This window comes from Erpetoichthys calabaricus, chromosome 3 (genome assembly GCF_900747795.2).
Source record: "Erpetoichthys calabaricus chromosome 3, fErpCal1.3, whole genome shotgun sequence".
Taxonomy (NCBI): Eukaryota; Metazoa; Chordata; class Cladistia; order Polypteriformes; family Polypteridae; genus Erpetoichthys; species Erpetoichthys calabaricus.
The window spans coordinates 294728935-294747321 of record NC_041396.2 but is presented as its reverse complement, the minus strand read 5'-3'; the positions used below and the strand labels follow the sequence as shown (position 1 = coordinate 294747321).

General features: G+C 39.9%; 1 protein-coding gene and 2 long non-coding RNA genes across 3 annotated transcripts in view; all 3 read right to left on the bottom strand.

Annotated features, from left to right (window-relative positions):
* Positions 1 to 2400: 2400 nt before the first annotated feature.
* The window catches only part of LOC127527196 (uncharacterized), a 54552-nt gene continuing 38565 nt past the window's right edge, over positions 2401 to 18387 (bottom strand). Inside the window, exon 2 of the long non-coding RNA XR_007934498.1 lies at positions 2401 to 2879. This is a non-coding gene — a long non-coding RNA (uncharacterized LOC127527196). The remainder of the gene's footprint in view (positions 2880 to 18387) is intronic.
* On the bottom strand, positions 2959 to 4560 carry LOC114644479 (uncharacterized). The gene is made up of 2 exons (XR_003714972.2): positions 4261 to 4560; positions 2959 to 3501 (listed from the first exon to the last, which is right to left on the bottom strand). It is a non-coding gene; the product is annotated as an uncharacterized LOC114644479 (long non-coding RNA).
* LOC127527186 (keratin, type II cytoskeletal cochleal-like) lies at positions 4919 to 18221 on the bottom strand. The gene is made up of 7 exons (XM_051925078.1): positions 17622 to 18221; positions 15593 to 15816; positions 7061 to 7121; positions 6625 to 6720; positions 6370 to 6534; positions 6130 to 6255; positions 4919 to 5251 (listed from the first exon to the last, which is right to left on the bottom strand). Exons 1-7 carry the CDS (start codon positions 18174 to 18176, stop codon positions 4934 to 4936), a joined length of 1545 nt encoding a protein of 514 aa, XP_051781038.1. The 5' UTR covers positions 18177 to 18221; the 3' UTR covers positions 4919 to 4933.

Here is an 18387-nt window from a genome sequence, read left to right as displayed (position 1 = left end):
ACACCTAACAGGAGCAGTTGAAAGAAGTAGAAGAAAATAGGCATGTGCTTCTTACGGAAATAAAAGTTATTAGTTTGAACGGATTGATAATTCAGTCCAACTGTTACATTTTTTTGCCTGACACCTATGGAGCTACATACTAGATCAATTTCACTTCAATTGCATTTTAAAGAGGGACAACAATTTTTGACACACCAGCTCTATACACCATGACTCATTCATCTCGATCTCAGTTTATTACCTATAGCTGTTTCAACAATGTTCAGTTACATTTACAGTATCTTACAATTACAGATAGAAAAATTCAATTGATCTAAACACAAAAATGAAGGTAATCAAGCAGTATGAAGGAGGAATGAAAGCAAATGTGATCACATGTGACTGTAAGTTATCCCATTGTAACTGGTATTTACCACACGCGCAGTACCGCTATGCTCTGGCTTTGAATCTGGTTAACCTCCATGGCCTCTGTGTTGTGTCTCATAATGTGCTGTTTTTTCCAAACCACCACAAAGAGGTAAGGAAACCACACTGAACTCCATTATCTGTTAATGTTTAATACTAAGAGATAACGTTTGAGTGCCCAAACTCTGCTGGTACAATTCCTTTTCTCACAGTTAACACAATGAACACTGGGAGAGGCTCACACTGATGATGTATCATAACACAGGCAAGGTGGCATGGTTTTGATTGTTTTTTGCAAAGTGAGTGACATACTTGATAATTATCATTAAAACAACAATGAAGATTTTATTATAGATGAAACATATTGCACACTCCTATTGTATGCTTTTGTTTTTGTGCAAACCTTCAATAATTTACGGGTGATCACGCTGTTACCTCATCTCTTTATCACTGTCTTATCTCTTTTACAAAAGGTAAATCTGTTTGGGTTGTTCTGCTACATGTAAACCATTCTCCTATTTTCTTCTTTCACATTTGCAAATGGTGTTGTCTGTACTGATTTGTGTACAGACCCAGAGTCATACCTGAAGTATTACCTGCAGGTGAGCTCCTGCCAACCAAATGACAAACTTTGCTCAGCTAGTTTGTCACAGCAGTGCTTTTATAAATGTTATTGCATATCAGTGGTTATAGATTGTCTATTTTGTGAGACCAGTTAAAAATTAGAAATGAGTCAGTGTTGATAACGCTTACCTGTATGTGTGTGAAGCAAATGCCTATCTCTGCTTTAACCAACAATTTACAACTGCAACTGACCAATTTGCCCGTGTGGTGTGTTCCATGAGGACTTTAACTTATATTGTTTTTGGATAAACTTTATTTGTTTAATAATACAAATCCCCTTTTATCCATCCATTTCCTACCACCTTTCTAGTCTGGGTTGTAGGGACATTAGTCTAAGAAATGAAGAAAGGAGGCATTAAACAGTGTGACAGATGTATAAGTGGAGTGGTGTCTCTTAGCACACCGATGTGAAATGAGCTGGTGACTAAAGAAGCTTCACAACAACATACAATGGAGAGAATGGGCAGCATCAGTTACGATGAACTCTAATATTGCCATCATCATCTTTACTGTCACCAGTGAGTCAAGGGTCAGTCCTCTAATGCTCCCAGTCTCCCTGCTGTCTGTCAGTCTCTGTGCTTCTGTTTCTGTTACTACACAACAGACTAAGTGACATTGTTAGTAGTAAGAGAGCCAGATATTAAAATATTGGATATTTTAGGCACTTTGGCACACCAGCATCTGCCATTTTCTGACTTTTTTTTTGGCCTTGTATTTTGGTTTTGTTTGTGATCTGATATTTTGTAGTGTAACACATTTTGAAAATCCATTGTTGTTTAGAAAATAAAAATTTTATGCTAAACAGGTGGGAGAGCATTTTCATTTTTCATCCCGAACTCCACCTTTTTTGGCTTGTTATCAACTGTAATACCAGGGGATAAAGCTTAACTTTGAATTGCCTTCTTTTCCCTACTCTTTCACACAAGGAGTTTCTACTACAACAAGCTGGCTTGTATGACCCCTGCTGACAGGTTGATAAGCTTTCTGGAAGTCCTTTGTTTCCCGTGGCCATCGTGCCCTTCAGAACTCTTCTTGGCAGCACCCTTCAATGTGCACAGATTACCACACCGTGGGAGCACCTGATTACCCCCAATGGTGTGTAGAGATGTGCTTTAATACCCAAAGCAGACTTTATCTGTTGGGATAACTCATTATGTGTGTATAAATATACAATAGAATAGCACTATTACACTATAACTCTGTTTCTTGCTACAGTGTTGAATGGGCTGCATCTTCTCTTGTGACAGTTGGTTGTTCATAGCTTCAACAGGATGTGTAAAGTCAATTTTAATGTAATTGCCAAAAATGAAAATCAAATGTCTGTGCACTTGTCTTGATGTACGCACAAATGTCAAACAATACACCACCACATGATTGGTCAATACAGTTTTATTGAATTAATTGCAATACAGAGCCAATCTGTTTCAGAGGGCAGTTGTTAGGGTTTTGTCTTCAGCTATTCCTCACTAACAATAAATCAGGATTATTTTAGATGGCTTATTAGTAGCAGAGCATTCAAAACAAAGAAGTATACATAATCATATGAATGATAAACACAAAGGATGAAGAGCAAGTAACTCTCCTGGAACAATAGCCCTAGCTAATCCTGAGTGGACAATTCATGTTAAGAACGACACGATGCCCACTTTCAGCATCCCTCAAGGTGTCAAACAGGCTGCTTCCTTGTTCTCTGAGGAAACATTCAGAAGTCCCTGAGAATTATGGCACTCGATGACCCAGCCAGTGTCTATACACACACTTCATCTACTTGATCTCATTGGTTCTTTGTAGTCTAGCATGTGGCAACTCCTTGGAGTCTCCCTTGGGCAGAGTCATAGTCTTAGTAGCATCTGATAAAACATTTGTTATTTTTGCAATGAATACAAAAATATTTTGTTGGGAACACTCAATAAGGTTGTACTTTTCTTATAACAGAATACAAGTTAAATTGTTTACTTATTTTACTATACAGTAAAGTAGTGAAGTATTGGAGTGTGCTGATATGTAATCAAGTGTGTTCTCTGCAGATCCTGGCCTATTTCTTGAAATGAGGAAAAGCTTGGCAAAAATATCTGTTTGCTCACAGGTTATGGATAGAAACTGAGCAAGTTGGCACTTTTACTTAGGGGCTGGGAGATAAAAAGAGTGGAAAGTTCTACATATTCATGGATTGTAGTCCTGAAAGTGTACAGACCAGGTTCACTTGATCAGATGTGGAATGTGGATGGCAGCAGGAACTAAACCAGAAAACTAAGTATGTGGGACTTGTCCTTATCTTTAGGAAATTCTGTTTAGTGCTCTGCCGTGAAAGCCTGCTTTATAAATGTGGAGAGGACCTTTAATTATGGTCAATGCTTATATTGGGCTGATCTTCTGTTGTAGTGTTCCTAATTGTTTAGTTAGCTGCATTATCTGTTAACACGGCCTTTTTAAGGATAACAAAGTTTTTTTTTTCATTTAATACTAAATAACCTTTCTAAATCACATCTTACTGTGTCATATATCTGGTGTTTTCCAGTAGAAACAAAGTCTGTTTTTTGGGTGGGTGAGCTTATAAGAAAAACTAATAAAAGGTAAAAGCTTTCAGAAAGCATTCAGGTTGTTGCACTTGTTGAGTGGTACCCTTTGATGAAAGAGGAAGCTTGCAGAACCAAAGGGAAAGAAACTCATTCTGTTTTAAATGCGTCTTGTCATTTGAGTCATACTGCTTGAGGAGCTCCTTATGCGTCCCCCAGACATGCCTCCGCCTGAGACGCCACTGCTACCACTACGTGATGTGGCAAATCCTCCTCCTCCTCCACCTCCAAATCCTCCTCCTCCAAATCCTCCTCCTCCAAATCCTCCTCCGACTCCACTTCCAAATCCTCCATCGAATATACTTCCAAATCCTCCTCCATATCCTACTCCTCCTCCAGTTCCATATCCTCCTCCCATTGTTGCACTTCCAAATCCTCCTCCTCCTGCTCCTCCACCTATAAAAATGAAAAGGACACAGTTACGTCATATTACAACTTCAAAGCTTCAGTTTTAGCATGGTTCTTTCTGTATTCACTAAAATAATGGTGATAATGTACTCTTAAAAAAAAAAAGAAATTTACAATTCAATGGTCAATGCTTATATTGGGCTGATCTTCTGTTGTTGTGTTCCTAATTGTTTAGTAAGCTCCATTATCTTTTAACACGGCCTTTTCTAAGGATGACTTAGGTTTTTTTCATCTAATACTACATAACCTTTCTAAATCACATCTCACTGTGTCATATCTGGTGTTCTTTAGCAGAAACTCTGCTTTTGGGTGGTTGAACTTAAAAGACAAACAAATACAAGGAAATAGCTTTCAGAAAGCATTCAGGTTGTTGCACTTGTTGAGTTTTACCCTTTGATGAAAGAGGAAACTTGCAAAATCAAAGGGAAAGAAACTCATTCTGTTTTAAATGCGTCTTGTCATTTGAGTCGTACTGCTTAAGGAGCTTGTAATGCTAGACATGCCTCCGACTGAGATGCCACCGCCACCACTACGTGATATGGCACTGCTGAATCCTGCACCTCCATTACCTCCAAATCCTCCACCAACAATTCCTCCTCCTGCCCCGAAACCTCCACCTATAAAAATAAAAAGGACATAGTTGTCATATTACAGCTTCAGTGCCTCAGTGTGTTTCTTCCAGTATTCACTAAAATAATGAAGATAATGTACTCAAAAAAAAATAGAATTTCATTGAACTCTTCTGCTTACCAGATGAAGCGCTAGTAGAAGATGTCTGAACGTGGACTGCTGTGACTGCACCTCCTCCTGAACTAAGCCTGGCAGAAAAACAGACTGATTGAAGCCTCAGTATTACAATCTTTTGATGCTTTCTAAGTTTATCTTGATCATATCATATTTATATTTATACTTTCTTTTCTCTATTTTAAATGAGGTGCTACTACTTTCATGGCTGTTGTCTCACTAAAAATACCGCGTGGATTTCTCTCCACAGTGACAGGTGAGTTACTCTCATACCTGCTCTCCTCGCCTTCCAGTAGTTTCCTGTAGGTGGCGATCTCAATGTCCAGGGCCAGCTTGACATTCATCAGCTCCTGGTATTCACGGACCTGCAGGGCCATATCTTGTTTGGCTTTCTGCAAGGCGGCCTCCAGATCAGCGATGCGGGCCTTTGCATCTTTCACAGCCAGCTCTCCATGTTCCTCGGCTTCAGTGATTGCAGTCTCCAAGTTTGCCCTCTTGACAGGATAAAAACAATTTAACGATGTTTAAATTGGTAACCATTATGAAGTGTGGTTTTGGACTATATCTAATAATCCTGTAAACCACTGTTGTCGAACTCCAGTCCTGTTCGGCCGCAGTGGCTGCAGGTTTTCATTCTAACCATCTTCTTCATCAGTAACCTGTTTTTGCTGCTAATTAACTTCTTTTTGCCTTAATTGTAATTAACTTGACTCAGACCCCTTAGTTGTCTCTTTTTCTTTAATTAGCAGCCATACAATAATGAGACACAAAACAAGCTGCCACAGACCAGCATTCCTGCGCCCACCACACAATATCTGAAAATAAAGAAAGTTGGAGGTCTCAATAAGGTTGATCTCTCAGGTCACCAATATATTTTGCCAGTGGTCTTAGAAGAATAAATTAACAGTTTTGGAAATGTCTGCTGTGGCAGAATGAGAGCAGCAACAAGCTGTGGAATTAAATAACTGCTTTAATTACAAGCAAGAATCAGCTTCTCATTAAGAGACTGGGTGGAAGGAAATTGGTTGGAGATTGAAATCCCAGTTTAGCTGGACATCTGTTACCTCGTTTCACGTCTCATTTCTGTTTGGCTGCCATTTAATAAAGAAAGGAATAAATTGAGAGGTCTGAATCCTTAAAAACAGACTATTAAAATGAAAGGAAAAGGAAGTGAATTAGCAGTGAAAACTGGTCACTGATTAGGAAAAGTGTTAGAATGAAAACCTGCAGCCACTGCGGCCCACCAGGACTGGAGCTTAGACACCCCGATGTAAATTGTGATTCTTAGTCACAGGGCATCAAGACGCAGAAAACCTTTCTGTGTGTTATACATGTTTATATAAAATGGTAGAATGAGAACTTAATGGCTTACCTGTCCCTTGAGTGCTTCAATTTCAGCTGTCAGTCTGTTGATGAAACGCTTCAGGTCTGAAATTTCAGATTTGGTGTCTTTCAGATCATCATCGTATTTTACAGCTGACGATGTCATCTCTTCATACTACAAGAATGGTAAAAGTCTTAAGATATTTTTATATTAATATGTGAATCGCTTCTCTATTCTTTTGTCATGTCTGGGTCTAGTAATAATACGGCACATTTCTCCATTGCTTACCTTCTGCATGTACCAGGTCTCAGCCTCTGCTCGGCTGCGGTTGGCAATGTCTTCATACTGAGCGCGCACTTCTGCCACGATGGCATTCAGATCGAGATTGCGGCTGTTATCCAACTCTAGAATCACTGAGGTGTCTTTAACCTGATTCTGTAATTCGGTGAGCTCCTGTGATTACAAACCAGAGGAAACATCAACAACTTGCGATGTATCAGTGTTCAATTATGTCATATCATTCTGACAAATTAAGATGATTACCGCATCGTAGAGGGCACGCAAAAAGTTAATCTCATCTTGAAGTGCCTGGACCTTGGCCTCCAGTTCAACCTTGTTCATGTAAGCACCATCAACATCCTAGAGAGAAGAAAGTGGCATGCAAATGCTGCAACTGTGAACTGTTTGGCATCAACTTACAGTATTACCTGAATCTGAGTGGCATGGAGTATTTTTCCAAATGTAATTTTGACAAATTTCATAATCCTATGCTATTTAAATAGGCTCTGAACATTCTGAATTACATTTTATTTGTTGTACTAGGGTGTTGTACCGTGTTAGCCATTATGAATGTAGAGAAAAGTCAAGGAAAATGACACCTTTTATTGGCTAACTAAAAAGATTACAATATGCAAGCTTTCAAGGCAACTCAGGCCCCTTCTTCAGGCAAGATTTTATTTGTTAAAATTCATATTTTTACCTTTTTCAGCAGGACAAAATCATTTTCCACTGTAGCCCTTTTGTTGATTTCATCTTCATATCTGAGTAAAAATCAAAGTATTTCGTCAGTTTGCCATTAACTGCCTAAGTGCACAGAGTCTGTGTGGATGTTTTATGGGTTCGACCAGCTGGGATGAGATCCCGTGGAACACCCAGGACTTGCTGGGAGGATTATATCTCCCATACAGCCTGGGAACGTGTTGGGATCCAACAGTATGAGTTAGCAGATGTGGCTGGGGAAGGTGAAGTATGGGCCTCACTGTTATGACTGTTGACCCAGGTGACCTGGCTTCAGAGAAGCAGTGGAGAATAAATGAATGAATGTTTTAGAATTATATTCGTGCACATTTAATATATATTGCTTTATCTCAGTTTCTTATGACCCTGAATGGAATTAAACAGTAATAAAAAATTAATGAATGAATGACTGAATCAATCAATCAGTTAATTATATTTAAAATGTATTTAAGTCTTCCAAGAATATAATATTTTAAAAATGACAGCAGTGTAAAAATTGCTTCTGTTCAGTTTAGCCTATCAAAATAGCAGGCAGCATTCAACTGCAGGTGGGATGGCCGTTCATCAAAGGACCTGGTCATGTACAGACCCACGCTTACACTGACTGGCCAAATTAGTGTCAACAGTTAACTTCATGTGCATTACTTTGGGATTTGAGGTTTAACTATACCACCCATACCCTTGATTATTTGACAGTCGATATTTTATGTTAATACTCTCCCTGTACATTAGCTATTAGTTAATATAAGGTTGAAAGAAAGAGACTGTTAGAGACAGAGGATGATCAGTGAGCCAGAATGGTCAGACCGTGGTGGGTATTTTAGCCAGTACATCGGGAACACCCTACTCTTTTCAATTGATGCCCATGATGCATGTATGTATGTGCGTCTCGGGAATTGCAGATCTGACATTGTGGTCAGCAACACAGGAGCGCCGCAGGGGACTGTACTTTTTCCGGTCCTGTTCAGCCTATATACATCAGACTTCCAATATAACTCGGAGTCCTGCCACGTGCAAAAGTTTGCTGACGACACTGCTATCGTGGGCTGCATCAGGAGTGGGCAGGAGGAGGAGTATAGAAACCTCATCAAGGACTTTGTTAAATGGTGCGACTTTAACCACCTACAACTGAACACCAGCAAAACCAAGGAACTGGTGGTGGATTTTAGGAGACCCAGGCCCCTCATGGACCCCGTGATCATCAGAGGTGACTGTGTGCAGAGGGTGCAGACCTATAAATACCTGGGAGTGCAGCTGGACGATAAATTGGACTGGACTGCCAATACTGATTCTCTGTGCAAGAAAGGACAGAGCCGCCTGTACTTCCTTAGAAGACTGGCATCCTTCAACATCTGCAGTAAGATGCTGCAGATGTTCTATCAGACGGTTGTGGCGAGTGCCCTCTTCTACGCAGTGGTGTGCTGGGGAGGCAGCATTAAGAAGAAGGATGCCTCACACCTGGACAAACTGGTGAGGAAGGCAGGCTCTATTGTTGGCATAGAGCTGGATGGTTTGACATCCGTAGCAGAGCAACGGGCACTCAGCAGGCTCCTATCAATTATGGAGAATCCACTACATCCATTAAACAGTGTCATCTCCAGACAGAGGAGCAGTTTCAGCGACAGACTGCTGTCACTGTCCTGCTCCACTGACAGACTGAGAAGATCATTCCTCCCCCAAACTATGCGACTCTTCAATTCCACCAGAGGGGGTAAACGTTGAACATTATTCAAGTTATTGTCTGTTTTTTACCTGCATTTTTTATTACTCTTTAATTTAATATTTTTTGCTGCTGGAGTATGTGAATTTCCCCCTGGGATTAATAAAGTATCTATCTATCTATCTATCTATCTATCTATCTATCTATCTATCTATCTATCTATCTATCTATCTATCTATCTATCTATCTATCTATCTATCTATCTATCTATCTATCTATCTATCTATCTATCTATCTATCTATCTATCTATGCCCCCTGCTGTCCTCACCAACACCTTTTCCCGCAGCAACCCAAGATTCTCCTACTTATTCTCCCATCCTAAACACGCTCAGCTTCAGGTGGATTTTATATTTTTCTACGTAACAATAGTGTTGAATGATTATGTGTTGCTTTTCTTCTCAGATACTCTACTCCATGTCCCAGTGTTATTCCACTCCAGTGTTATTCATTGGGTGGAGACTCCATGAGTCTGAAGCTGGCACATTACACTTTCAGCATTACTGACATTTACTGACATTTCCACTTTCCCTTGTACTGTACTGTACTGTACTTTTTTTAGAAAGCAGTCTCCCTTTTCCCACTTTGTTCTTTTCTACTCATAAATGACTGATGCTTTATTTTTTCTGTAATTTTGTTATAGCTGGAATCTTATGCAAATACTATTAGTCTGTATTCCATGAACAGATGAATACAGTGAATTGAATGAATTCAAAAAATCATTTCTGAATTGTTCTTTCCTCACTGAACCCCATTCCAATGGACTTTACAGGTATATTTCATATTTCTCATATGTCTATAGCACTGGCAGGTTAAGTTCCTCAGTCAGAGTTACATAAGTTTTGTATTATTTTTACACTGAAGACAATGTTCATCTTACAAACAGCTGATGTTGGTGGTTGCAAGGCTGTAGACAGTTCTGGCTGCACTGGGTGAAACGCAGAAGCCAGCAATTGTAGAGCTTACCCATGCAAACCCCTGCATTGGGCCCAATTTAACTTCACAAAGTAATACGTAGATTTAAAAAACTGTTTTTAGGGGGATTTAGGTGGTCTCACAAATGTGTTAACTTGAGTGGCAGTCAGTGCTCTCGGGTACACTTTCTCCTTCAGCCACATGGCGCTATGTATAGTTGTGCAGCTACTTTCATGCCTGCCGTGTGACATTATCTGCATTTGCAAAGTTAGATGTGGGTGGCTTGGAATTTGTCACCCATCTCATCCTATTTGCTACAGCAAATCTGGCAAAGAACTTCTGTGTTTACCTCCTCGAAATGATCAGTTCATAAAATGCTGCATAATCTCCCAAATATTAAGTTATTACTAGGGGGCTCTGCCCCCTGCTTGCTTTGCTCCCCAACCCCAGGGCAGGCGCTATGCGCAAGCCACTTCGTGGCTCTGCTGCTCACATATGGTTAAGCGGATGTGCCTCCAGGTCCATCTATGAAGAGTAACCTCTGACGAATTTTACCCAGAATTCTTTTTTGAATTGTGTCAAAAACTGCTCTTTGATCATCGTTTCATTTTGAGTACATTTCCCGATATAATTTTCCATGGCCTTCCACAGATAAATCTTCATCTGCTGTTATCTCTTTCTTTACCACACATTCGTCTATTTCTTCTGGAAGTCCAAATTGCTGTATCGTTAAATCTTCTGCTTCTAACAATTCTTTGATGATCGAAAGAGCCGTTTGTTCATTAGACTTTTCATATAATGGTCCTTTGAACGCTTCCCATAATTTTAAAGCATCAACTTCACCCGTTATAATTAAGTACACTAAGAAGTGACTTAATTTGTCAGGCATCATTACAGAAGTGGCATCAGACATCATTTCGAACATATAATTGTCTGATTTACATAATCCAGCTGCTTGTGACGCTTCTTGAAAAGTACCATACTGTACTTAGTTCCAGCTATAGTTAGAACATCTTTATATGATGTTGCTCCTTTCAATTCACGTAACAACAATTTTAAATGAAACCATTTTTACAATTAATTTTTCTTGGATACCACACTCCTTTTTTGTTTCTTCCATGTGTAATGTTGTGGTATTTGCGCATACGTATATGCTTTTGCATTTATTTCAGTTTAATTAAGTTCAAAATAAGCCACAAATTTGTATGTTTAGTTTTCGCTACCATTAAAGCTTCAGCTTCTTTGCCTTCTTTAAATTGAATCATATTCTAACCTGGTAAATGAATTGGTAATAATTCAACAGAATGACTTTGACCGTGCATTGGCAATTCCATTAAATGCTTTCTATTGCACTGACGTGCCGAGTATCTAAATATGCTTGAACTTCGTCATGAGACTGTTCTTTGGATAAAGTTACGTCTACTCTATCGTGCCCTTTATGAATGTACCGTATTTTTCGCACCATAAGACGCACTTTTTTCCCCAAAAGAAGGTTGGAAATGTCTGTGCGTCTTATGGAGCGAATATTGCATCACAGACCATGATGTGTATTACCTGACAAAAGTCGACATCCAGGGGTAGAGGGTGACAAAACTCACTGATACGTTACAGGCATTCCCTCTGTGCTTGGAGGAATGTTAGACTCATTGACTTGGCATCTAATCCTTGCATGTGTGTGAGTTGTAAAATGTAAACAAATGTAAACAAAGGCAAGATGGCATCGACATCTCACGATGGAGCGAAGCAAGTGCAGAAAACAAATGTTTTGCGCATTATCACTGAGTCGGACTCTGATTTTTCAGAATCTGATTTTGTTGAGAGTGATCAGGAGATCGAACAAGAGAGTGAGGATCTGGCATCAGCTGATTGGGACACCAGCCGATGCCGCGCCAGCTGAGCGCATTCGTGCAGCCGATGCGCCTATGGCAAGGTTTGTGTGGGAGGAATACCTAGACATTGATCCGTGGGAGCCAAACTGGCTACCGGACTTCACAAGACAGTATGGCTTGCTGTTGGACTCGACAGATTACCAGCCGCTGGACTACACTTCAGGCTGTTCTTTCCTGAAGCTGCCTTTCAGCTACTGTCAGACGAGACAAACAGGTATGCAGAGCAATTTTTTTGAATCGAGGGCTGTGCTTGCACCGCATTCTCGTTTTTCAAACTGGAAACCCACAACAAAACACGAGATGAAGGGCTTTGTGGCATTACAAATATAGATGGGACTAGACTGGCGATATAACTTCAGGGAGCATTGGTCCAAACATGCGTGATGATAGGTACGTGCTCCTGCAATGTGACTGTGAGCAACTGAGCTTCATAAATTCTAAAACTAGCGATGAGGAGTTCTTGGGGTTTCCATCAAACTAGAAGAGTGCTTGAACCATAAAGTCTCTCCTTATTTGTTAATGACAGTGATGATGTTTCTTAATACCACTGTTGAATTTACATGGTTGAAATATTATTGTGCTATATTTTATTAAACATATTAGTACACCATTTGGTTCAGAATTTAATCTCCTCCTCTAAACCTAGGTGCGTCTAATGGTCAGGTGCGTCTTATGGAGAAAAAATACTTTACTTGTAGATGTACTTAATACTCATAACCGATGCACAATACTCAACACTAATATGACAATTGAATCGTTTGAGCAAATAGGGGTTATACGGTATAATCATTGAATTATAGATCTTCACAATTTTACAATCTTAATTTTCGTGATAAGTGTGTTGTTCGTGACGATTATCTCTACGGCGACTATCAGGAAAGCCAGTCTTAGTCACATCTGTTGAATTAACGAAAGCTTTAGGAAATTTCTGTAAACACTTTTTTTCTTTTGAGTCACAGCATACTGAATCTTTTAAATGAAGTCCATGAGACATGTGTTTAATGACTTTGACAAACCGATCTACATCTTCAGCAGTTAATAATTTATTTTGCAAAGTAACCAATAAATGCCCAAGTAATCAATAACGTCCAAATAATAAGTATTCTTTTATTGGGAACTTAAAGTGAGGAAAACGTAAAAATTTATAAGAGTTGAGAGTGCAAGAACTGTGTCTGACAAAAGCATTCACACGAATGAGACGTGAGAGGACCGGTAACTGAAAATGGTTGAGAGGAGGGCAGGACCCACTTGAAACAATCTCTTGGATAGAGTCTCGTCTCGTCTCATCTCAAGATGTCCTTTTATAATAGAGAGATATATTTTAGAATGAGTTTCTCTTTGTTTTCTTCTGTTTAAAGGAACTGTTAACGTGTCATTACATCATTACAGTTCGTAGACTTTGAACCAGTCTAACACTTGGGTAGTATAAATTTTTTCACATAAGTTAAGCTTTGATGCTCAGTTTTTAGAGTGTGAAGACTTTTATTGTAATGCATTAACTGTTTAAGACGAATTCTGAAATTACTATTTTTAAGATCAAATTCCACATTATTTTTTATTAATGTGGCTGTGGCCATGTTGAAAAAAAGTATGTGTTTTGTTACGAGTAACGTACATGTAGTGGACTGATTGTGTTTTATGATCTTCAGTTGATCTTGTGAAAATAATGTGTTGATTAATTTACCAGTAAAACTACAGCAAGTAGCCAACACTGCTTGAATTAGTTGAATTAGTTTAATAATATTAATGATGATGATTGATGCTTAATTTTGATTTAACTTTAATTTGATACTTGATTTGGATGATAAATTGGACTGGTCAATACTGATGCTCTATGCAAGAGAGGACAGAGCCGGCTGTACTTCCTTAGAAGACTGGCGTCATTCAACATCTGCAATAAGATGCTGCAGATGTTCTATCAGACGGTTGTGGCGAGTGCCCTCTTCTACGCAGTGGTGTGCTGGGGAGGCAGCATTAAGAAGAAGGACGCCTCACGCCTGGACAAACTGGTGAGGAAGGCAGGCTCTATTGTAGGCATGGAGCTGGACAGTTTGACATCCGTGGCAGAGTGAAGGGCGCTGAGCAGACTCCTATCAATCATGGAGAATCCACTGCATCCACTGAACAGGATCATCTCCAGACAGAGGAGCAGCTTCAGCGACAGACTGAGGAGATCGTTCCTCACCCACACTATGCGACTCTTCAATTCCACCCGGGGGGGTAAACGTTAACATTATTCAAAGTTATTGTCTGGTTTTTCCAGCATTTTTATTACTCTTTAATATTGTTTTTGTATCAGCATGCTGCTGCTGGGGTATGTGAATTTCCCCTTGGGATTAATAAAGTATCTATCTATCTATCTATCTATCTATCTATCTATCTATCTATCTATCTATCTATCTATCTATCTATCTATCTATCTATCTATCTATCTATCTATCTATCTATCTATCTATCTATCTATCTATCTATTATCTATCTATCTATCTAATTGATTCCTGAGGGGAGATTTCACATTACCTTTGGGGGTCTTTGTTTATTTTACCTCATTATTTAATATTCAGGTATATCTCACATACCTTCATTGTGAAGCTACTACTTATTTTCCTATTCTAGTATTAAACCATCATCAAATTCCTCTTGTCATCCTGTACCTTCATCTGCTCTCATATTAGAGCCATTTGGACACATATCATCCTCTTTATCTGCAACATGAAACTAATTTAAATCACCTCCATTCCATCTTATCTTTTGATTTCACAGTAATTCTTTTTCTTATTGTACTGAGATAAAATGTATAATAACTTAATATTTTGGAGCTTACACTGCATTTTATGAGCTGACCATTTTGGGGTGAAAAAGAAGGAGTGCTTTGGCAGATCAACTAAAATGCCCCACAGAGGCAAGGAGGGTGGGATGGGGTGATGAACTCCGAATGTCAAGTAGGAGTGGACATACTTGGCGGGTAGGATGAAGTTTTCAGAATAAAAGTTTGTCACACATGAAGTTGTCAAGTTAGGCTACATTTAATAGGGAAAATAGAATATACATATAAGACCAAGAAGAGCCAGCCTAAGATCCACACGATTTTACAAAGGCCAGCTTGGATGTTTCCAATTAAATTTGACAATAAAGTTAAGCCCAGCAGATAGGATCGGGTGGTGGAAGTTATTGCAAACCTTATCTTGTGAAGGCAGGTTTGCATAAATCTGTTCTTTCTCATTTAAGAACTGCAGTGTCTCTGACCGCAAGGGCCTACAATGGAGAGTGCACACAGCAGGAAAGATCATTGGGACCTTTCTACCCTCCATTAAAGACATTTTATCAAGCGTTGTACTTGCAAAGCCCATGGCATTCTGAAGGATTGCCCACACCATTCCCACAGTCTCTTTGTCCTACTTCCATCTGGCAGAAAGTATCGTAGCATTCAAACCACTTCTGCCAGCTTCCGTAGTTCCTCCCTCCTGACATTGCCTGTCCTACTCAACATTTGCCCCCTAGCTGCAGCAGTACCCTTCTCCACCTGACTAACAATACAAACATAGATGTTACATGGGTGGGTCTGAAATCCCTAACCCCCCCACTCCCTGTGTATGTGCACATCCCGCTGAGCTCTGCAATCTGCCCCCCCGAGGACCATGACAGTTTGTTCACTCCTGAGATTTGTACTCGAAATTTTCAGAAGCTCAGGCTTACTTTTCAGAAGGCAAAGGATAATCCACACGTGTGAAATGAAAAATTAAATTATTATGAGTTATTTTTGACAGCAGTCTCACTCCATACTACTTCCTCTTGCATTTATTCATTAGTTTCTTTCTTGTTGTAACTCTGCCTAACACTCATGTACCTTCCTATTGGAGTACAATAAGTTGCACTTTTGTTGTTACCCCTTTATATTTGAAGTGCGTAATCAGCATTTTCACATTCAGCATTGCCTGCCTTATTTAAATTGCTTTATTTTCGTGAACTCACTTGTTCTTGAAGTCTTCCACCAAGCCTTGCATGTTTTTCAAATCTAAATCCAGCCTAATTTTCTCATTGTTCAAGCCGTCTAGCTGCCGACGCAGATTAGCAATGTAGGCTTCAAACATGGGTTCAATATTAGATCTTACACCACCTGGACCACTACCACTTTGCTCTTGCAGGAGGTTCCATTTGGTCTCCAGCATCTTGTTCTGCTGCTCCAGGAAGCGGACCTGCAGATAGGTGCAAATAAGAAACAAGAGGCTGAGTGGACTGAGCATTAACATATTAATGAAATGTGCTAATATCATTATAAGGTTGCCAGATTACATTTTGAGAATACAGTGTCGAAAAACATTTTTCCTTTCTTTATACTGGTGTGCATTGAACATCACAGTAACGCCATCTTGATTCTCCTCATCTTTGCAGCTCTCTCATTGTAAAGCACTGCCATTGAAAGCCACGCCTTAGCTGATCTCGTTCTGACACCTTCTTCAGGTGTGATTGGTTAGCAGAAGGGTGTGGAAGGACAAGTAGATCCCTTTTACATGTCAGCAGTCATTATGTTAATTCTTTTCAATGGCAAGTAAAAAAATGAATCAACTCTACTTAGATTATAGATTTATGTTGGTTCAAGAATCTGTAGACTTGATAATGTGACTCCAATTGCACCCAATATTTTTCTAATGTAAATCCAATTATTGCTGTACATGGTTATGTTTATTTATGTGGAAATAAAATTATATACAAGTTGTCAAAATATGTTAGAGCCCCTGTGTACAACTAAATCCTAATTATACCACATAGCTGGAGGAACTCAGAAGAGGTACTTCGCAACAGCAGAATATTGGGGGTGTTTGCTGCAGCGCCCCCAAATCTGACGCTGTATCCCTTCTTGTGCAAAACAAAATTGAAATCCAACTTCCATAAATGTTTGATTCAGACAGCCCGAGGCTATGACTATAGGTGACATCCTCTTTAATAAAATCCCCGTGTGCGTCCATGTGTCCGTGTCTTCTGGTGAAGTGCGCGTGCGCAGGGCACGGAGCGATACTTCAAAGCAGATGCTTCAAAGGCCACCTGACGCGTCACACAAGACAGAGAGGGCGGGACCTATAAAATATCACGCGGCAGATCCAATCGGAATACGGTAAATGAGGTAAGACCTAAAACAGAAAACACGACAAATCCAGTCGGGTACTGAGACGCAGAGACCAGCTTCCCCATTGTTGTGCAAGTGTTCACTCTGACTATGTCAGATTTGCGATTAAGAAGCTTGGCCCGGTAAAGTGTAAAGTAAAAGTAGATTTATTTTCGCGCACATTATGTCAGTTGCTGGGGAGAATCTGCTGATTGCCCACTGTTGTCGCAGAGAATTAAACGCATATTATGGACAGCAAAGCCAGTATTACTGTCAGAGAAAATTACAGGCATTTTACGGAAAAAATGTAATGAGGTAAAAGGTTCCTTGCCATTTACTGTTCTAGCGCCCGTTATTGTAACGGGCTTAATGACTAGTTTTTAATAAACACCAACATTGCTGCTACAGGTGCCATTCAGACAGAAGTAACCATTTTGCTTTTTATTCTTTTTTAGTTAAAGTGCTGCCTTCTTTTAGCTGTCTAATAAGAACAACCAATCCTCAGAAACACATCTCTACAGCATTTACACACCAGTTCTGTTCAAATATATTTCAAAAGCACAATATTAAAGGGATCATTAAAGCAGAGATAAGTTAAAAGCCATCTTTGCAGCATGCTTCATTATCGACTGCCATTCAAATTTAAGGTACAAATAGCCTGGCATGCTTGCCTTCTTCATATTTCAAAATCGACACAACTAGAAATGTTCCCAACAGATAATGTTTGGAAACAAATGCCAATAAAATGAATTTCTTGATCTTTTGTGCTATGGCTAAATGTTCAAACTCTTCAATCCAAAATCTTGATGTGTTAGCTTAAAACATTCAATTTCTTGTATCTTTACAAGTGCTTATCCTTATCAGACCCAACTGAATTTATTAAATGGGTAGACTTACCTTGTCAATGAAGGAGGCAAAGCGATTGTTGAGGATCTTGATCTGCTCCTTTTCCTGGGCTCGTACTTGCTGAATGTTGGGATCAATTTCCAGGTTGAGAGGGGCCAGTAAACTCTGGTTAACGGTGACTGATGTGATTGGTGTTGCTGGACCCATTACACCGTGCAATCCGCCACCCATTCCACCGCCAATTCCACTGCCCAATCCGCCACCAATTCCACCGCCAATTCCACCGCCGAATCCGCCACCATATCCGGTACCTAATCCTCCAACGAGCCTGCTACTGAATCCTCCACCATATCCTCTACCTAATCCTACTTCTGCCCCTCTAGAAAGTGGTGATCCAATTCCACCCCCAGAACGAACCGCAAAGCCGCCACCACCACCACCACCACCAGCCTTATAGCTGCTACCACTTGAGAATAAAGTGCTAACAGGAGCTGCCCTGGACCTGGACACAAAGCTCATTCTTTGCCTGCTCATCGGCACAATCATTGATTTAGAGGTTCCTCGTCCCCCACTGCTCCTTATACTAGTAGTCTTGCTGAGACTCATTTTTGCCTTTCACTAGTTTGTCTAAATCTAATTGGTGCAAACAAACTGGAATAAGAACTGAGACTAGAGCAAGCTGTGAGAAAGGCTCTGGCCAAGAACAGTCCGCAGTCCAAGAAGGAGTCCTATGTGATGCCTACAGAGGTGAGCTCTTTTATAGCTTAGTTCTGCCCATTCCAGAAGGCGGGCCTACCCCTCCTACTGCCTTGCCCTG

Coding starts and splice junctions, on each gene's coding strand:
- LOC127527186 (XM_051925078.1), bottom strand. CDS start 18,176: ATGAGTCTCAGCAAGACTACTAGTATAAGGAGCAGTGGGGGACGAGGA. Junction 6,535..6,624: donor TGCGTGCCCTCTACGATGCG/GTAATCATCTTA, acceptor TTGTAATCACAG/GAGCTCACCGAATTACAGAA. Junction 6,256..6,369: donor AGACCTGGTACATGCAGAAG/GTAAGCAATGGA, acceptor CCATTCTTGTAG/TATGAAGAGATGACATCGTC.